Source organism: Poeciliopsis prolifica, unplaced genomic scaffold, assembly GCF_027474105.1.
Source record: "Poeciliopsis prolifica strain line A6 unplaced genomic scaffold, Auburn_PproV2 SCAFFOLD050, whole genome shotgun sequence".
In the NCBI taxonomy this organism is placed as follows: Eukaryota; Metazoa; Chordata; class Actinopteri; order Cyprinodontiformes; family Poeciliidae; genus Poeciliopsis; species Poeciliopsis prolifica.
Genome location: NW_026562425.1, coordinates 1,203,994 through 1,222,237, shown reverse-complemented (window position 1 = coordinate 1,222,237; position 18,244 = coordinate 1,203,994). Strand labels below are relative to the sequence as shown.

Sequence of the window (18,244 nt, the reverse complement as noted above, 5' to 3'; positions counted from 1 at the left end):
GGGCAACAATGAACGCTGCTGACGAAAAAGAAATTATCTGGCATTTACCTCTAAAATATTATACTCCAAGGATAAAATCTTGTCAGACTTTTAAAGAATCCTTTATATAATAAGTATAAAAACTATTTGGCTTCACAAGATGTTGTTCTCAGTAAAATAGCAATTTTGCTTGAGAAATTAAACAAAAGTCCAAATGATCAATCAATTATTCTGTGACGTCACAACAGTCCAGTCAATCAATAAATACCCACTGATCACATCAATAGAAGAACTAAAATAATTAGGGTTGAAACGATTAATTGATTATTGAAATAATCATCAACTAATTTAGTAATCGATCAATTGCAAACTCAAAAATAGGAAATTTCCTGAAAAAAAATGCATATTTGGAGAGGTAATAAAACCCCTATAACTTTTATTATTAATTTATTTTGCATTTTAGGCAATAATGCAATAGAATATTTTCTTGTTTAAAAAAACTACTTGAATTGGATAATTTTTGCATCTTTTAATGTGAAAAAAACGTTTATTTTTTTGTATCCAATTAATTGATTAATTGTCAAGATAACCAATAAAATAGTTCCAACCTACGAAAATGGTGCTTAAAACTTCAACGAGTAATAGAAGGTCGTTTAAAATGAAAATTGAATCTTGCATCTTGGGAAATGCCTGTTTCAAACTCACCAAAGGCTTTCATGGGCTCGATCAGTTTGAGGGTGAAGGTGGTGTTTCTGGGAAGGTCTTTGAGCATGCGGGCGACCTCGTAGTGCCGCGTCCCGACGATGTTACGTCCGTTGATGCACTCTATGTGGTCGCCCACGCAGATCACCTTCACCTCGTCTGCGACGCTGCCTTCTCGGATTCGCTGCCACGCAGGCAGAGGAAGGACAGATTAGCAAGAAATGTGACTACAAGACACTGAAAACAATTTAGCTTTTCTGCAATGCAAACAGGCCCAACTATGTACATACTCATCTACATTTGGATAAATCTTCACAGGAAGTTGCAGAGAAAAGTTTTGTTCAACTTTCTAGTATAAATTTAACTGGATTTCAGATGATAGTTTTTACTAGAAACAGTGAACCTCTTTAAAATTCCTGCATTGTTTTTAACTGGATATGTTGAGATGATTTTCATACACAAGTGTTGAAGTTGTGATGTCCAGAAAGCAGAGGTAGACTTACATGCTGCTAATGTCATTCTTATCAGGGAAACTGAGATTAATGAACTGAAAGGTTGAAGTGAAGAATTTAAGGTCATGTTCGGTTAATAATAAATTAGAGGCTGGAGGAATGCTGCTTTTACTAACAAATGATGAGCTGCTGGACCAGCTGCAGAGTGGAACATCAGAGGCGAGGAATGAATCAGCAAAGAAATGAGGTTTTGGATCTTAAATATATCTAAAATTAAAAGAAGGAAAAATTTGAAGCACAATGCAGAGTTTTGTATGAAAGAGGATTGTTCAGTGGTTCTAAGCCTCAAAATAACAAAGAAAAGGAAAAAGGAACAAACAGAATAAATGAAGAACTAAAAAAGGAACAAACAAAAGAACGAAAGGAAGAAAGAATGAACGAATGAAAAGACTCCTAAAGATCCTGAATGAATACATGGTTTTAGGCAAAGGCTGAAAGTTTCTACAAATGTCACAGAAAGATGTGAGGTATTAAATGTGCAACCCTCAGAACTTTATGCATAAAGTTAAAAAATTAAGTAATGCTTTAAATGTAAAGGTAATAAATAAATGAGTATTGTTTTTCTCTTCAGGTTGCAAACTGTGTGCTCTTTTATAATTTACTACACAAATTCAAACATTTCCCTAAATAAAACCTATAAACAAAATAGTTTTTTCTGCAATCTAGTAAATAGATATTATAAAAATACAGACAGTCTTGTAAGATTATATTCATAGAAGAAGTTATTCATACTGTATTTCTCAACGCCCTTGCCCTGTAATCGTCCCTGTCAACGCACCAGGAGCTGCAGTGCAGCAGCAGCAGCACATGATGTCGCATGTGAGCAGATTGATCCCACAGATAAAACATTACACAAGACAACACATTTTGACTCACGACACAAAGGTTTGAAAAGCGACCAGAAGAAAGAAACAAGTTGGTTGAGACCAGAGATATCAGGACTGTATTACTCAATCAGATAAGAGCTTGAGTTTTAGATTTTAACTGCGTTTCATGATCACATTTTTGAGAAACATGTCAGGATAGAGAGGACCGGATGAAGATATTGTTGTCTAAAATACTTAAAAGTACACTGTAATGTACAGAGATTCTGCTTTTGTATTTTTGTTTTAGGACAGGCAGGAAGAAGCTTGTTAATATCAACGTTGAATTAAGTTTAAAGCTATCAGAAAAAATACATTCATGTCATTTTTTCCTTATTTTACCACTTTAAAAATGATAAATATGCAGCATGTATGTGTGCGTGTGAACTGATTCTTATGTTACTATAAAAACCCTATTTAATATTAGATTGTGATAGCGTATCAGTTATTGTCTGGAATCAATAATATGATCATTAACATAAAGGTACCAGCATAGTGACTTGTGAAACAGGAAAATAAATAGGGATGCAAAAATCTGTTGGTGAACACAATCTGCAGGTTTTTAGTTCTGACCTTTGACCAACCTGTCGGCAATTAAAAATCCAATCTTCATTTAGTCCTTGAATGCACCATGGTGAAAATTGACAAGGTTACAGTGACAATACACTCCAGTAGGGAAAATGTTAACAAGTCAGTGAGGTTTAATCGGTTTTATAAGTTATTAGATAATACTGATTAAATAGATTTTAAGAGTAGATACTTCAGATTAACAGTGCACCGATTGCAGTTTTGTGGCCGATCACCAATTTTATTTAAAATACATAAATAAATAAAAACTTGCATACCCATTCCAGTTTTGTCAATACCATTTTTGTTCCTAAAGGTGACCTATTATGCTTCCCTAAACAGGTTAGGATAGGTTTCTGAGTAATACAAAACAACTTTGTTAAATTTTTTTCAAATATTGAGATATCTGTCTGGTCAATTCTGCTTATTTTGAGCTGTTTTAGGACATCTTGTCAGTTTAAATTCAGATAAACTGCTGATGGCCACGCCCCCAAACGCAACGTTTACTCTAGAACGTAAAAATGACTGCAAGCCGATGCTCAATTATACAACTGCACATCTATGAAAAGCAGAAGTGGAACCTCCTGCACAACCAACAAGACACCAAAAAACTTTAACTTGTTGCCAACAAATGGATAGGTGTTTTTTTAAGTGCTTAGGCTGTTTTTAGAAGCAGTTGAGACCCAAATGGAAGTAGAAAAAAAAGTCCAAAATGTGAATTTTGCATAATAACTGACACTGTGTTCAACTATAAAATCATAAAAACAAAAAATTGAAAAAGCTGTGCTCACGGCATCACTAGGTGCTTGCTGTAACTGCATCACAGTTGGTGCTGCTTTCACAGTGTTGCGTTTGCAACAAAAAAGTTTTCTTCTTACCTTTATAAAGGCATAGCCTGCTCCATTGTCGGTTATGGTGAGGCCAAGGGCGTCTTCAGATTTGTACACTTCCACCTCCTTTTTGATCCCTTTAATGTGGGCAAAGATGAAATCCTCTAGACCAATCTGCCCCCCCAGCAGCTTCTCCATGTCAATCTTGTGGGTGTTGAGGGTACAGAACAGGATCTGTGAAGATGCAAGGTGTAAGCTGGTGATGATTTAACTAATATGCCAACCAAAAAGAGGATTCTGCTTTTATTACTGCGAAGTTATTAGTATTTATGTGGTCTTCAATCCTCCGACATCATCGTCATTGAAGGAAATGTCTTTCCCTTCTGTGCAAGGAATGTGAAAATCTGGCTTCACACCTTTGTAACTGAAATATCCTCTCAAGGAGGTGAGACGAAAGAAATTTGATCACTGCAAACATGATACAGAAACTTCAAACACAGACACTTAAACCCCAGGAGGAAAGTGCTGAGTTGTAAATCATTTATCCTGAGCCATCTCATCTGGGGAATAAAGTTCTACATGTTTTGTGGCTTTTTCAACCAACTATGGGAAAATCTGAGCCAAATTGGATTCTGAACCAAGCTGATTTCTGAGGAAAACACACAAAGTTAAGAGTCATTTTCTGATTTCATGGCAGAATGAACAGTGTGCTCCAATCAGGCCTTAACAGCGTGCATTGCTTGTGTACCAACAGGCGTTGCTCATGCACACATTAGCTAGCATGGCCTTGTCCGTTGCCTTGGGCTACCAGACTATAAAGAATAGGATTAAAAACAGAGGGAGGCCACTGCTGAGAGAGAGAAACTAAAAAAAAGGGAGTGATATAAAAGGAGAGGGTGTAGAAGCCTCATCCCCCTACTTGTCTCCACTTAGGCCAGGGTATTACCAGAGACGCCTACGCTCGGCTACCAAGGCTGCATTAAACTCCTGCTTGGCCGCTTCATCTCACACGTTGCAGAGAAAGCCTCTGCTCTAACACTTGACTCACAAGAACAGCTACTGCACCTCCCACGACCTGTGGCACGGAGCAAACACCCAGAGAACCGCATGGCAGAAGGGCAAGTCAGAGGGAGACTCATTGCAATCTGTTCAGCATGTAACCCCCGTACTGAACACATGCAAAGAGAAAAAACAACACACTGAAATATGTTTAAACATGACCCTGAAGCAACTGCTGATGCATGGATTTATGTAAATGCAGAAATGTATATGTCAGATTTTGGTCCTATGAAACCATTGCTGCTCTTTAATCCATTCCACAACAATTTACTCTTCAGTATTTCCATTTTATATCAACTAAACCTTAAGGGAAGAATCTAAATGTAAACAACCACAAAAAAGTGAATGATTAATTCAATTAATTACCGATTGTTGAAATAATTTCTAAAATTTATAATTGATTAACTGACCAAAAGGCCATTTGCTAAGGAAAACAAGATTCAGAGCTGTAAATAAGTCAAAACTGTGTACAGAAGATTTACATTTTGTAATTAAGACAGAAATCTGTCTTTATCTGTTAACATATTCATGTCAGAACTCCATGAATGAAATAGTAAATTATTCCATTTTAGTTAATAAAAATTGATTTTTTAAATTGATTTATTTCCACTTTTTATGTATTTCTAATATTTTGTAAAAATGCGTTTAGTTACATGAAAACTCTGCAGAATGTCAGTTTTGTGAGCATTCAGCTAATCAACGCAATAATTGATATAATAATCATTACTAAAATAATCATTAGCTTCATCCCAACTCAAGTATTTCCCTTTATGTCAATTGAAATTTAAGGTAGATTTAAACAGATGTTAAACAAACAACACAAAAAAGTAAGAGCTAAAACGATTAATCGCATTAAGTGCGATTAAGTGCATTAAGCATGATTAATCAATTTTTAAAAAATAAGTTTCAACTAAATTAGTAATGATAAATCATTAATTGGAGTATACAGACTTTAGAAAATGCCATTTGCTAAAAGAACAACATATTAAGAGCAGTAATTAAGTCAAAACTATAAAAAGAAGGTTTACATTTTGTCCTGCATACACTAAAGCAATGCTATGTTATTGCCAATAAAAGCCAATAAAATTGTATTTTAAGGGCCTAGATGAAAACAAACCACACATGCATACAGCTTTTCTCCTGTATGTACAATTAAAAGTGAATTAAAGCAATGGAGGAAGCAAACAAAAAAATATGCTGACACATTTAGGCAAATGATAAAGGAATCATTTACCTACGTCAACAAAGGCAAATCACCTGCACGCTCTCCCTGTTTAACTAGTTTCAGCTAGTAAAACAGGCTGAAACTAGTAGCTATTGTGAAGCTAGGCCTTCACAACACTATAAAGTCTTCCAATGGCAATATTATTGTTAAAAAGCTACGAAATTGCTATGATGGCGATATCAGTTGCAAGACACCCATAGAAGCAGATTAACTTCACATTTAATTTAATATCTTCTTATGAGAAAAGAAAGAAGATGACAATCCAAATTTGGGTTCCATATTAATTCAAAATACACTTCACAGATTAAATAACTGCAAGACATAAAGAGAGTTCAATCCCTGAACTTAAGTTTTAATAAAAATATTCTTCTTTAATGTAGGTACAAAAATAATTTTTTAAAAATTACTTTTTTCAAGCAGTAATGTTGCAATCAAAGCGACTCTCTCCTTTAACTCTCCACTCACACACACTCAGGGATCATTTTTCCTTCCTGTGAAGACAGGTAAGACGAGACAAACGATGCACCTCCCTCAGAAATTTACTCTGCACTTAAACCATGTTTACTTCAACCTCAAGAAACCTGTTTCTTACGCTCCAACAACTCCTGGTAAACTACCTCCTTAAATGAGAAAACAGGAACAAGAGGTGGAGAGCAGAAATATTACATAGGTTCTGGAGTTTATGATTTTATCACACCACTACAAACCAAATAATTTCTTTTGCAATATCTTTAACTGCACTGCCAAACCAATGTTGTAAGCTGAAGTGTTAAAGATGAACAGTTCTCAATTTATGGCTTGTCATTTTATAGATTTTGGAAACAAAAGACGAAACTGTAGCAAAAACACCCATAAGTTGAACTTAGGCAGCTGCTGAGTGTTTTGAGCGTAGTAGTTACGAGTCTATTAAAGATCGTCCACTGCTGCTAAGACTTGGCCTTTCTTGTGTTTATTATCTAAAAAAATGATCTTGACAGAAAAGTTTAAAATGCTAGTTTTATACCAGTAATGCGGTCATATTGTGCTGTCGCTAAACTTAGTCAAACATCGTTTGTTCATTTAAATATTAATATTAGGCTGTGTAAAATAATATTTTATTTTATATTATATAATATTCTATCAATTACTCTGATGATTAATCAAGTAATCGGATAAAATTGTTTAATATTTTTCATTTCAACACAAGTTTATTTTATTCAATATTAGAAATACATAGGAAAATGCAAATAAATAAATGTTTCACATAAGAAAACATTTTTTGCCTAAAATGCAAAAACAAAAACTGCATTTCCTTATTGGATGCTTGATCATTTGTAATAAATGATGCATTTATAACCCTTTCTGCTTGACTTAACGTCAATACAGTGAAGGTCTCATCTATTAATTAATTTTTTTATTAATATTTGGATAACAAAAGGAGAAATCTGTACTGCCATTTTAGCAATAAAATCATTCCTATAATTTATGGCCAGGATATTTTAACTTTTAATTTGCAGGCGAGTTAATATTACTTCCAGTCACTAGTTTTATTGAAAATATTCAGTATAAAATACTGATGTACTGTTGTTACTGAGTCTGGTAGTTTTAATAGTTAACAGGAAATGCTGATGTGAGCTGAACGTTTTCACCCAGAAAAAATGTTTGTCAGCATGTAAGTTTGGGCAATCATTCGCCAAACTGCGGATGTGACACAGATCAACAGGTACGACAATGAGTTTCCTTAAGGTGGTTCCCTGATCTGGGCTAAAATCCTGTTTCTGATTAACTGAAACTATACATCAGTCAGTTTATTAAGTTAAGATATAGCAGTTACAAAAATGAAAAAACAAGCAGTCCACACATATTTTTATAATAAAAATGATTTTAAAAGAACAAAAAATGTCCAAGAAACAAATCCGGAAAAAACAAAAAGTTACTAATTCTACCAATCCCCTTTCATTTATTTTTTAAAAACATACTGTTGAGTAGTAGTTACATTTACTTTTAAAAATATTTTTTGCTGTGCTGCTCTATTTACTTTTACTTCAGTAACTTTATTATAAAGTATTTCTACTGTTACTTGAGTAAAATTTCTGTATTTTCTACCCAATGAATAAAAAACAAAAATGTTTTAACCAGAAATTCACTGGACTCAGACTCACACCTGCAGTTTTTCTAAAAGTTTCATATGTTTTTTATTGAAAGAAACTGAACTGGAAACATTTTATTTTTAACTGATTTTGTTATTTTTTGCAATTTATACGAGTTTGACTTTATATGCACATTTTATTTTTGGTCTGTATGATGGTAAAATTTGTAAATATTAAATGATTGATAACTTGATCAGTTACTCAGTACTTGAATAGACTTTTTGCCAAATACTTAAGCGACTTCTTGGATGTCTTTTTTTTTTACTTTTACTTTAATAAAAATATGTTGAAATAGTACAACTTTCACTTCGGAAAATTGTTGGGTACTCTACCGACTTTTGTCAGTACTTTCTGGAAACCAAGAACCAAGAATAGCTGAAAATGTGCAAATATTTGAGACCCCCTCTAATATCTACTTTATTAGTAGATATTAAACACCAAATACACCTGAATAATCCTTAATGAACGCAATGCAAACCATTTAAGCACAACCACTTACACTAATATCAGCGTTCTTCCTTATCGCGGCTCTTCGGGTAACAGCCAATCAGTGGCAAGGAAAAGTAAAACGGAGTTTCTTGATTGCCTGTTTGACAAGTACCAACCAATAGTGTGTCAAGCAGCATTGCTGCTACATATTTTCAACTTCCCAAGCTGCATTTCCTTTTTAAATATGCTTTAGGAAAAACCCACAAATGAGCACATTTTTAATTTGGAGTCATGGTCCACAGAAAAATCCACAAATAGCCTTGGGTGCATTGCATTATAAACTACACATAGGAGCATAAACATGTCCTATAAGATGGTGGCAACTATAACAATGCATCTCTGATATGAAGATAACAGAATAAAATCAAACCAGAACAACCAGAAAAAAAATATCATAGTTAAAGAAAGCAAAATGGAATATTTCCTTCTGCTTCCTGATGATTTAATGATTTAAAAGTGAAAACATTTCATTTAAAAGATGATTAATTTCTGTTTACCCGAGGTTGAGCCCTATTCTCACATCGCCACACCCAGAAGGTGACAACACTGACTTTCTGTTTCAGATTGTTTGCTTCAGCTGAATCTGCTTTACATTTACAGAGCAATCAAAACCATCTGCTACTTTCCAAACCTGTTTCACCTAAACAATGACCAACATCGATTACGCCAGACTCCAGTCGGCCTTTAACACACTTTTTTATGTTCCCAGTATTAGAATATAGAAATGCACCAATCAGGCTTTTCTTGGCCTAAACCAATTTCCAGTTCGTCTTCAGGTTTCACAAGTCAATTTAGATTTTGACTGATTCCAGTTTTTATTTCAAAAGAGTTTAAGTTTTTTATGGAAGAAGTAGTTTTGAACCCAACAGAAAATTAAGTAAATGCAAGTGAGGGCGCACTGATTACTTAGGTTTCAGAGATTGGCCGATACTTGCACGTGGATCTTATTCGCCGATCTTATCTGCCTCCACGAAGGTCTGAGAAATCAGCAGCTGTTCCCTTTTGCTCTACGAAGAGCGAGGGCCGACTGACAGACCACTCGGACAACTTGGCAACTTTCTCGCTATATTTAGCAACTTTAAGACAAAAAAAAAAAGAGTAAATAAATAAAAATGAGTAACAGCCAAAATCAGAATCGGCAAATATAGGGGATCAGACAGAAAACTGCAAACTGTGCACCCCTAAATATAAAATTATCTAAGTTTATACACCTCAATATATATAGCTGACATTTACAAGATATTTATCGAGTTCAGAAAAGTAAATGCTCCTGGGTAATGTTGGTATAGACAGAACATGCTTCTTTTGTTTTATCAAATACGTTAAGTAACAACTGATAATGAGGCAGGTTAATAAAACACTGGCATAACTTATGTATCCAAGACAGAAAGTTAAGTAACTTGTATTTTCTCATGTCAAACCTTGTACAGTATTATTATTATTACTATTAATGTTACAATTTAGTTTTTAACATTAAAAGAACTTCTTTTGTGTGAAACTTTATTCTTGATCCTGCTGTGGCGCCTTCATTTCCCAATCAATTCTGTTCGATGACATTGTTTTACATTAGCTTCATAAGAATCTTGTTTATTTTTACACAATCAGTTAAAAGACAATTTGATTCTGTTTTAGATTCAACAACTAACAGCAAAATATCCCACTAACTAGTTACATTTACTCAAGTAACTTTTTGGAAAAACTTTACTTTCATGAGTATTTTTACTATGCTGTGCTTTTTAATTTTTACTTGAGTAGTTTTGTTATGAAGTATTTTTACTCTTATCTGAGTAAAATTTTATGACATTTTTTACCCATTGAATGAAAAACAAACATGTTTTAACCAAACATTTGCCAGACACAGACACAAAAACTGCAGTTTTTGTTAACGTTTTGTAAGTTTTTAATTGAAAGAAACTGATTTGGAAAAATGTCTAGTTTGCCTGATTTTAGTTTTTTGTTACATGAATTATTGTCATTTTGGTTCTTAAAAACATACATTTCCACTTATGTTTATATTTTAGTCCATTTGATTCTGTAATATTTAAACATTAAACCATTGATAATTGGATCAGTTACTCAGTATTGTTGTAGACGTTTTACCGAATACTTTTTCACCCTTACTTGAGTAATTTCTTGGATGGCTGCTTGTTACTTTTACTTTAATAAAGTACTATTGCTAATCTTACTTGAGTACAACTTTTTGGGTAATGATTAAACATACTGTTGTTTTAAATATGTTGGAAATAAAACATGAGTAATTTGAGTTTAACCCAAATTAACTTCTTGTTTATTTACACTTCAGGGGGGTAAGTTAAGGCAAAAAAAAAAAACACAACAAAAAAACAAGCAGATGCCCAGATGGGATTGTACAAGCTAATCTCCCACAAGCCCCCAGTTAAGAAACGTCTGGCCAGGCTCACACACGCACAATCTGAAATCTGCAGAACAGAAACAGAAAGAGCAAGCACGGCTCTTTTTAGCAACCACGGACCAGAAATTCAAATGACAGGCAAATAAATTCATGTGTGCTTTCAGGTAACCAGGAGAACAGGAGGCAAAGTCCAAGAGCCACACCTGAAATTCTCCATCTGTACAGCCTTAAAACGCAGACCTTGAACTGAGCCTCATAAAAACATCTTATTCTGTGACCCAAAACTGGAGAAACTTCAGATTGTTTCACACTTAAGTGCATCTCACCGCTTTTGCATCCGTTTGAGGGTTTTAACAAGAAACCTTGTTGCTATAAATCCAAACACAAATATAGAATACATAGATAAATGTTACAATAAACAAGTATACACATGCAAATATGTGAAATCTAATGATTAAAATAAATTGTACTCATTACATTTATATATTTTATAAGTCATATAGTATAAAACTATATATTCAAATGTATATAATATTAGAAATTATAATGAACTTATAATAATAAATGTATTACAAATCATGAGTTTATATATGTATATATTCATTAAAATAATTTATGCATTATTTTAATAAATAATTACATTTGTTATTAATTAAATTTTCCATTACCAGTTTGATTTATACTTAATTCATTGCTCACTAAAATGTATTATTGGTAATACTGCCTCGGTTTTCTGTTAGTCCAAACCCAGTGGATAAAAACAGATGTCACAGTCATAATGATTGATGCTCATTGTGAAACTGTCTTTTCATTTAGTTTTGAGTGCAGACTGAATTTGACAGCTGTGCATAAAATTTCAATAGCTGAAGCTATAAATTGCATTTTTAATTAACATTTCAATGTCTCGTTAAAATAAATCCCAGGTGATTGAATGTGGTTGAAAAAACTCCACTTATAGTCACTGCATGCTAGCATAGCTCTATATGTTAGCTCTTATTGTGGATTTTTGTTCATAAACAGCATTTGGCTATCCGAGGTCAACATGTATTTTCTAAGAGATGGCATCAGGTATTCTTTATAGATTATTAATAATAATTAAGAAAACAAGAAATATTCTTTTTATTAAATCCAAATTGCTATTGCCACAATTAGTGTCAACAGGTTTGAAACAAGAAACATTTTTAATCCATCTTCATAATTTTTAATTCACCGGTTAATTATAAATTAAATGGTTTCTGGTATTTTTGTGCTATAAATGTGAAATTACAGAGAGGCCCAGTTATGTTAGCTGTCTCAGTGCACCCCTAGAATCTTTTTTTTTACATTTTTATCAGTCAAATAATAACAAACTACATTTATAGCTTTGTTCCTAAAAAAACTGAACTTCAGTTTGGCAAAAACCAGCTTTTAGATGGTTTTATCTTCTGTCCAGTGATAATAAAGTCCAGTTTCATCACAGATATGCTGAATGTTGGTGGTGTTTGTGAAGGGAGGAGGCCCAGTGGGCAGAGCTGCTTGTCTGGGTCCTCTGGGATGAAAATGTGACGAGTTATCTGGTTAGATTTCAGGCAGGCCCCACCGAGCCGGACACAGGAGACTTCCTGTGCTAAAATCTGTGCAGTTTTAACAACAAGCACTATCAGATCTTTCCGCGTTTGTCTCAGGTTTTTAAAAGTCTACATTTGTGGGGGGGAAAAGTTATTGGGTTTCCTGCCAAAGGGAGAAGAGCTGAAACAATTTAAAATCAGTAATAGAAGACATTTTGTAAAAAAAGTAATTTAATTTTACAGATTTAAATTTCTCAAACATGAATATCTATGACTCCTACTACTGTATAATTTTAATAGTTAAACAGCTGCATGACATAATTAACTAATAATACTGACGGCATACTGACGGCTGTTATTTTTACTCTCCTGCCCACTGGGAAAGTATTAAGGCATTACTTAAGCAGGAAATTATTTTCTCTGTGTGCCAAAATGGAAAAATAATCACCACTGATTCCTGTAAATATAAAAGTTCTTCTAGTCCCTGATAGGATTTATAAATACCCCGTTTACAGCTGCAATAAGATAGTAAAGGATGGAAAAATAAGCATCACGGGTGTAAATAAAAAGTGATAAAACGGGTCCTTTTCTTCTTCCCTGTGCTCATTTCACAAATATGCTGTACAAATCAACTTAAAATAAATAAAGAGCACAACTTTATACTTAAAGTCTCATTTGATTCAGTTTCAGCATTCACTTTTTATAATATCTACCATGTCTTCTAGTGGATCTACATAACAGTTCCATCTCTAAGAGACTGCTGAGAGGTTACAACAAATCAAAGGTATCAGTCAGGATGAGGATAGAAAAAGGTTCCACAGTAAATATAAACTAAAAGATTAGATGGAAACTGCTCAGATAGAATGCAAAGAAACAGTCAGGAACATTGAAAACGCTTCAGAACTGTATGCAGAGAACTGGTTGTGTTCACACTACAATAATCTCATATATTCTCCAAAACACTGAACTACAGAGAACTTTTCAAATCTTCCAAAACCTCGTGGGACAATGTGTCAATATCCGATGAAGCCCAACTGTATTTATTTACTACTTAAGAAGTTATTTTTGGATTAAAAACAACTTCAGGAAATGAAAATCTTACCTAGAGTGAAACACGGTAGCAGTTGTATAATGCTCTGGGATTATTTTCTTCAAATGGATGTAGAGTTTAATAGAACATGTTATTAGCAGATTAAAATGCAGTGGACCACCGGTACCGAAAGAACAGCTTTGGGTAAATGGTACGTTTTTATATTGAAAGACAACATAAAAACATTTATATTTGTTTATTTTAATGGTTGTAACATCAAATATATCTCAATATGCATTAATATACATTAAAATCATTTTTTTGCACTACCACAGAAACCAACATCCATAGTGCTCTGCGTTTTCTCCAGTCTTGGGGTTACAGCCTATCAGCAACAAAGGAAATTAATGGTGCACCTTGATTGGTCGCTTTGCGAGCGCCAGCCAATCGCATTGTGCCGAGGTGTTTTTATTTTGAATATTTTTGATACTGAAAAGAAATCTGTGTATATGGTATGTTTTCCATGGATAATTTGAAGTTACAGAAAGACAGGGGTGCACAGTGCCTGTTATTTTTACAGCCTTAACCTTCAGTATCTGCTAGAAAACAGATGACGATGAAGCAGGATTTCATTTTTCAAAAACATATCCAAACATGAAAATGACTGTATGAAGAAAATTGACAAGACATAGAAAGAACCTAGAACTAAGGCTATGTCCACGCTGCAGGTCTTAATGCTAACTTCAGATTTTTTGATGAAATCCAATGTTTTTTATGTCGTTGTTCATGTTAATACAAATCAAACATGTCTACATTTAAACTTCTGTGTGAACAATTTATGATCCCACGTTGTTGTCATCACACAGCAGCAAATTGTTTACAGATGTAATAATGGATGGAGTTGCTTATGTATTAATTTTAAGGTTTATTGACATTGGGAGCCAATAGTATTGTCACAAGATCATAACAACATGAAGGACATTAACAAAAAGAAAGAACAAATAATAGCGACGGCTTTTTGTGACACATTGACTGCAACTTCTGTCGAAAAGTCTGTTTGGATGTGAAGTCAGAGCCAAGAGTGGTTTGATTGTGATTAGATGCACTTCAGTAACTTCATTAATCAGATCATAATTATAATTTTCAGCCATTGTTTACTACCAGTTTTACCACATTTGGCTTCCTCTGCTGCAGAATTATGGCATGTTGCAAATCTTTTTTTTTTTCTTTAAGGCTTATAACACATCCAAAATTATTTTCTATAATGCTGTTTTAATCATATAATTAGATGCAAATAGCATACAAAAAGATGCTGCTATGTCAAACCCCAGAAAACAAAAGTAGCACGACATTAACGCCCATTAAATATTTTTATGTAAAAGCATTTATATGATTTTAACTAAACTAGAAGTTCAGCAAAGAGCAAGCTGTCACCTGATATATTGGTAAACTAAAAGCATAAGGAGTTCATACTTTTGATGCGTTTAATAGGAATAAAAATTGGATTTTCAAAGCAAATCAATAGAAACAAAGGAGATTTTGATCATTGTCCAACTGACTGGTGTTGAAACAGTTAATATAAACGGCTGTGAAGGAGGCAATATTTAATCCAATGGTTTTCTGCCCTATGTTCACATTCAAAAGGTGAGTAAATGTTTCAAATTGTTCCTTCATTCATCATTTCCGCTAGTCTTCCAATACAACTTGTTCAAAAGTCTTTTGTCACTGTGAGAAGAACAAACTGAGGCAGCTTCAGTAAAACTAGTTCAGACAGGAAAAGCCTAATGAGCGTGACAAATAGACTCAGTGGAACAAACAGCCATAGAAAACCGCCGCTGTCCCATTCAGATAAAACAAACACTAAAAAGAGTTGGGACTCATTAGGGATACATTTAAACAGTTGATGACTTTAAAAAAATAATGCATCACTAGCCAGGTTTCGTGATTCACTGTAAACCAATCCAACTCAGATCTTCATGGTTTCCTGCTCTGATATTTGACATAACAAAACATACCACTCATGCTCCCTTTTCAAAAGAAGAGCTCAGATAGTTCAACCTCAAAGGAAAAACACAGAACCTCCTTTTGTTTCCAGGACCTCCACGTACAGCTTTTGTTCCCTCAGCATCTATTGGAATCTGATGCTGAATAAACACGATAACTACAACTAAATATAGACGCGTTTAGTTTGGAAGGTCTCTGGTGACGGCATACGGATAAGGGACAAAGATCACTCTCAGTTCTTCAAGTGTAAAAGGTGAGGCAGGCCAGAAAGAGCTGACAAGGCGTGTCTTTGGAGACATGACACAAAGCTGACTTAATGTCCAGCACAGGAGCCATTTCTGAGAAGAGCTACATATTAAACTGCATTCTTTCATTCCTTCCTGCTATATCACAGTAAAAGTTTAGTATCTTTACCAATACCTACACAAACATTTTACTGCTTACCGCAAAAACACTTCAAGCATTCCTACATAAATGTAGACTATAGCAACTAAAATGTGCATTTAACAAATCACAACTATATCTGAGAGAAACATAAAAATCACAACCAACTGGGAATTCAATGTTCACATTAGATGGAATATATCAATCAGATAATAATTATCCTTTTCAAATACAATCAGAACTAAAATTACTCAAAGAAATACAAAGAAGCCCAAAAAATACACTCAGGTACACATCACCAGGTAGATGTTTAAAATGTCACCACCACAAAATCTATAGAGTCAGCTCTTTTCGCCTGCTGAGACATCTTTTATGACAAAAATGAAAATAAAAATTATACTTTCAAAGTAAGTCAATGGAACAAAGCAGATTTTGATTGTTGTCCAACTGACTGGTGTTGAAACATGTAAATGGGTGTGATGTCGGTAATGCTTAATCCACTGGTGTTATAGTAAAGCTAGTAAGAGTGAAACAAAATCCTAATAACTTTTGGGCAGATTTATATTTCAGGTGTGAAATCCTTTGTGAAAAGGTAACAAGATGTTGAGGGAGTTCATTTTCTAAAAAGCAACAGAATCTAAATTACACTTCCAAAAAATTATAAATACATTGAGGATAATTATTTTAAATCTAATCAATGTAGCATAATTTGCAACGCTTTCTAGGAAAAAAAGCATAGTAAGAAAGCTTTGTATACTTTCTGTATTAATCACTGCCACAATCAAGTGTAATGAATATTTACCACGAGACAGAAAGTGCTGTAGGTTTCTAGATTGAGGCTGAATCAACAGAAATGAAATGATTCCAAGATTCTCCCCATTTATGTGTCAAAAACTCAAAAAATGAAGTGAAAAAACATGTTGGAAAGCTGAAAAAGTAGGTGTTTTGACACATTTAATAGATGCACAAATCACTTTATAAGAGTTTAAATCAGCCATTGTTTCAGCACCTGGTCAGACCAGAAAGAAAACAAAAATTGTTATTGACCAGAAACAACTTTAATCAATGCTTATTCAATAAATAATGGGGAATATTGTTCTTTTTCCTTTTCTATCTCTTCCCAAGGTTGATGAACTGAAACCAGGCTTGTATTGATCAGTAATTATTGGATTAGTGCATCACAAGTTTAAAAAAATACTGCTTTGGGTTTATGATGGAGGTAATAATTAATAGAACAGCATATGTATGCAGTGACTAGTGACATTTATGGGGGAGTACTTTCAGGAGTATTTTTTTACTATGTTGTACTTTATATTTTCACTTGAGTAATTTAATTATGAAGCATTTCTACTCTTACTCGAGTAAAATTTCTGACATCTCGGATGTGCAGTGGTGGCGTAGGGGCAGGTTCGATTCCGGCCTTGCAACCTTTGCCCTTCTCTCATTACCTACTTTCCTGTCAATTAACTATCAAATAAATGCCATTAGAGCCAATAAAACTTTAAAAAATAAAATAAATTTCTGATATCTTGACCCATTGAAACATGTTTTCACCAAAAATTTACCAGACACACACCTACTGTTTAACTTTGTTAAAGTTTTTTTTTTATTGAAAGAAACTGATTTGGAACAAAAATATATATTTTGGCTGATTTTGTCACTTCTATCTATTATTGTCATTTTTGTTCTTAAAATACTAAAATTTCCACTTAACTTTATATTTTGGGTGGTCTGTGTGTAATTTTTAAACATTAAACTATTAATAATTTGATCAGTTCTACTCAGTAGACTTTTCACCGAATACTTTTTTCCTCTAACTTGAGTAATTTCTGACTACTTTTTACCTTTACCATAGTTGAAAAACAAGCAGAAGTCGTGCTACTCTAATACAACTACAGGTACTCTCCAGGTGAGTTTCTGTCTGTTCTAGCAGTAGTAATAGTGTTATTATTACTCACATCAGGAGGACTGATGTTGAACGCCTCTGCTATCTTGCCGTAAAGCTCCTTGACGTTGGTGAATCCCTCGATCCTTCCGGTGGGGCTGCCGTGCGCGAGCTGCGTGTGGAACACCAGCTTGGGCCGCATGCTGGCAGGTGGAGGCGGGAGCCCGGCTCCGTTCACGGCGGACTTACCCAGGCTCCCGGCACCTGCGTGTCCGCCGCTCAACTCCTCGTTTTCGACCAAGTGCTCCTTCGTCGCCTTGTTTTTCTTCCTCCACGGTCCGTACGGCATGTTTCCGTCGAGCCGCTCCGACCGAAAGACAGCGAAGATGAGGCTGACCTGTTGAGTTCAGAGCCCAACGGTCGGATTCGTCCTTCTTCACTTCCTCCTTAGTGTCCTTCTTCCTCTCTTCCTTCCTTCCGCTTGTTTTCCCTCTTCTTCTCCTTTCAGTTTTTTTTCCCTCTCGCTCGCTTTAAAGTCGAAAATAACTCACACAAAATTTCAACAGGTAGGATATAACCCCGGACTGAACCTGCCCAGTCCTCGGCCAACAATAGCTCCTCTGTTTGTGTGTCAGCGTGTTGCGGGACGCAGGCGCAGTGGGAAGAGC

The 18,244-nt window shown here is 34.5% G+C and overlaps 1 protein-coding gene across 1 annotated transcript in view; it reads right to left on the bottom strand.

The window, feature by feature from the left end:
* Window positions 1–18,244, bottom strand: part of gipc2 (GIPC PDZ domain containing family, member 2) — a 21,301-nt gene extending 3,057 nt beyond the window's left edge. The window contains exons 1-3 of the mRNA XM_055058269.1: window positions 17,650–18,244; window positions 3,502–3,687; window positions 685–865 (exon numbers count right to left, since the gene is read on the bottom strand). Coding sequence (XP_054914244.1) covers window positions 685–865; window positions 3,502–3,687; window positions 17,650–17,925 — 643 coding nt within the window. The 5' untranslated portion in view covers window positions 17,926–18,244. The remainder of the gene's footprint in view (window positions 1–684; window positions 866–3,501; window positions 3,688–17,649) is intronic.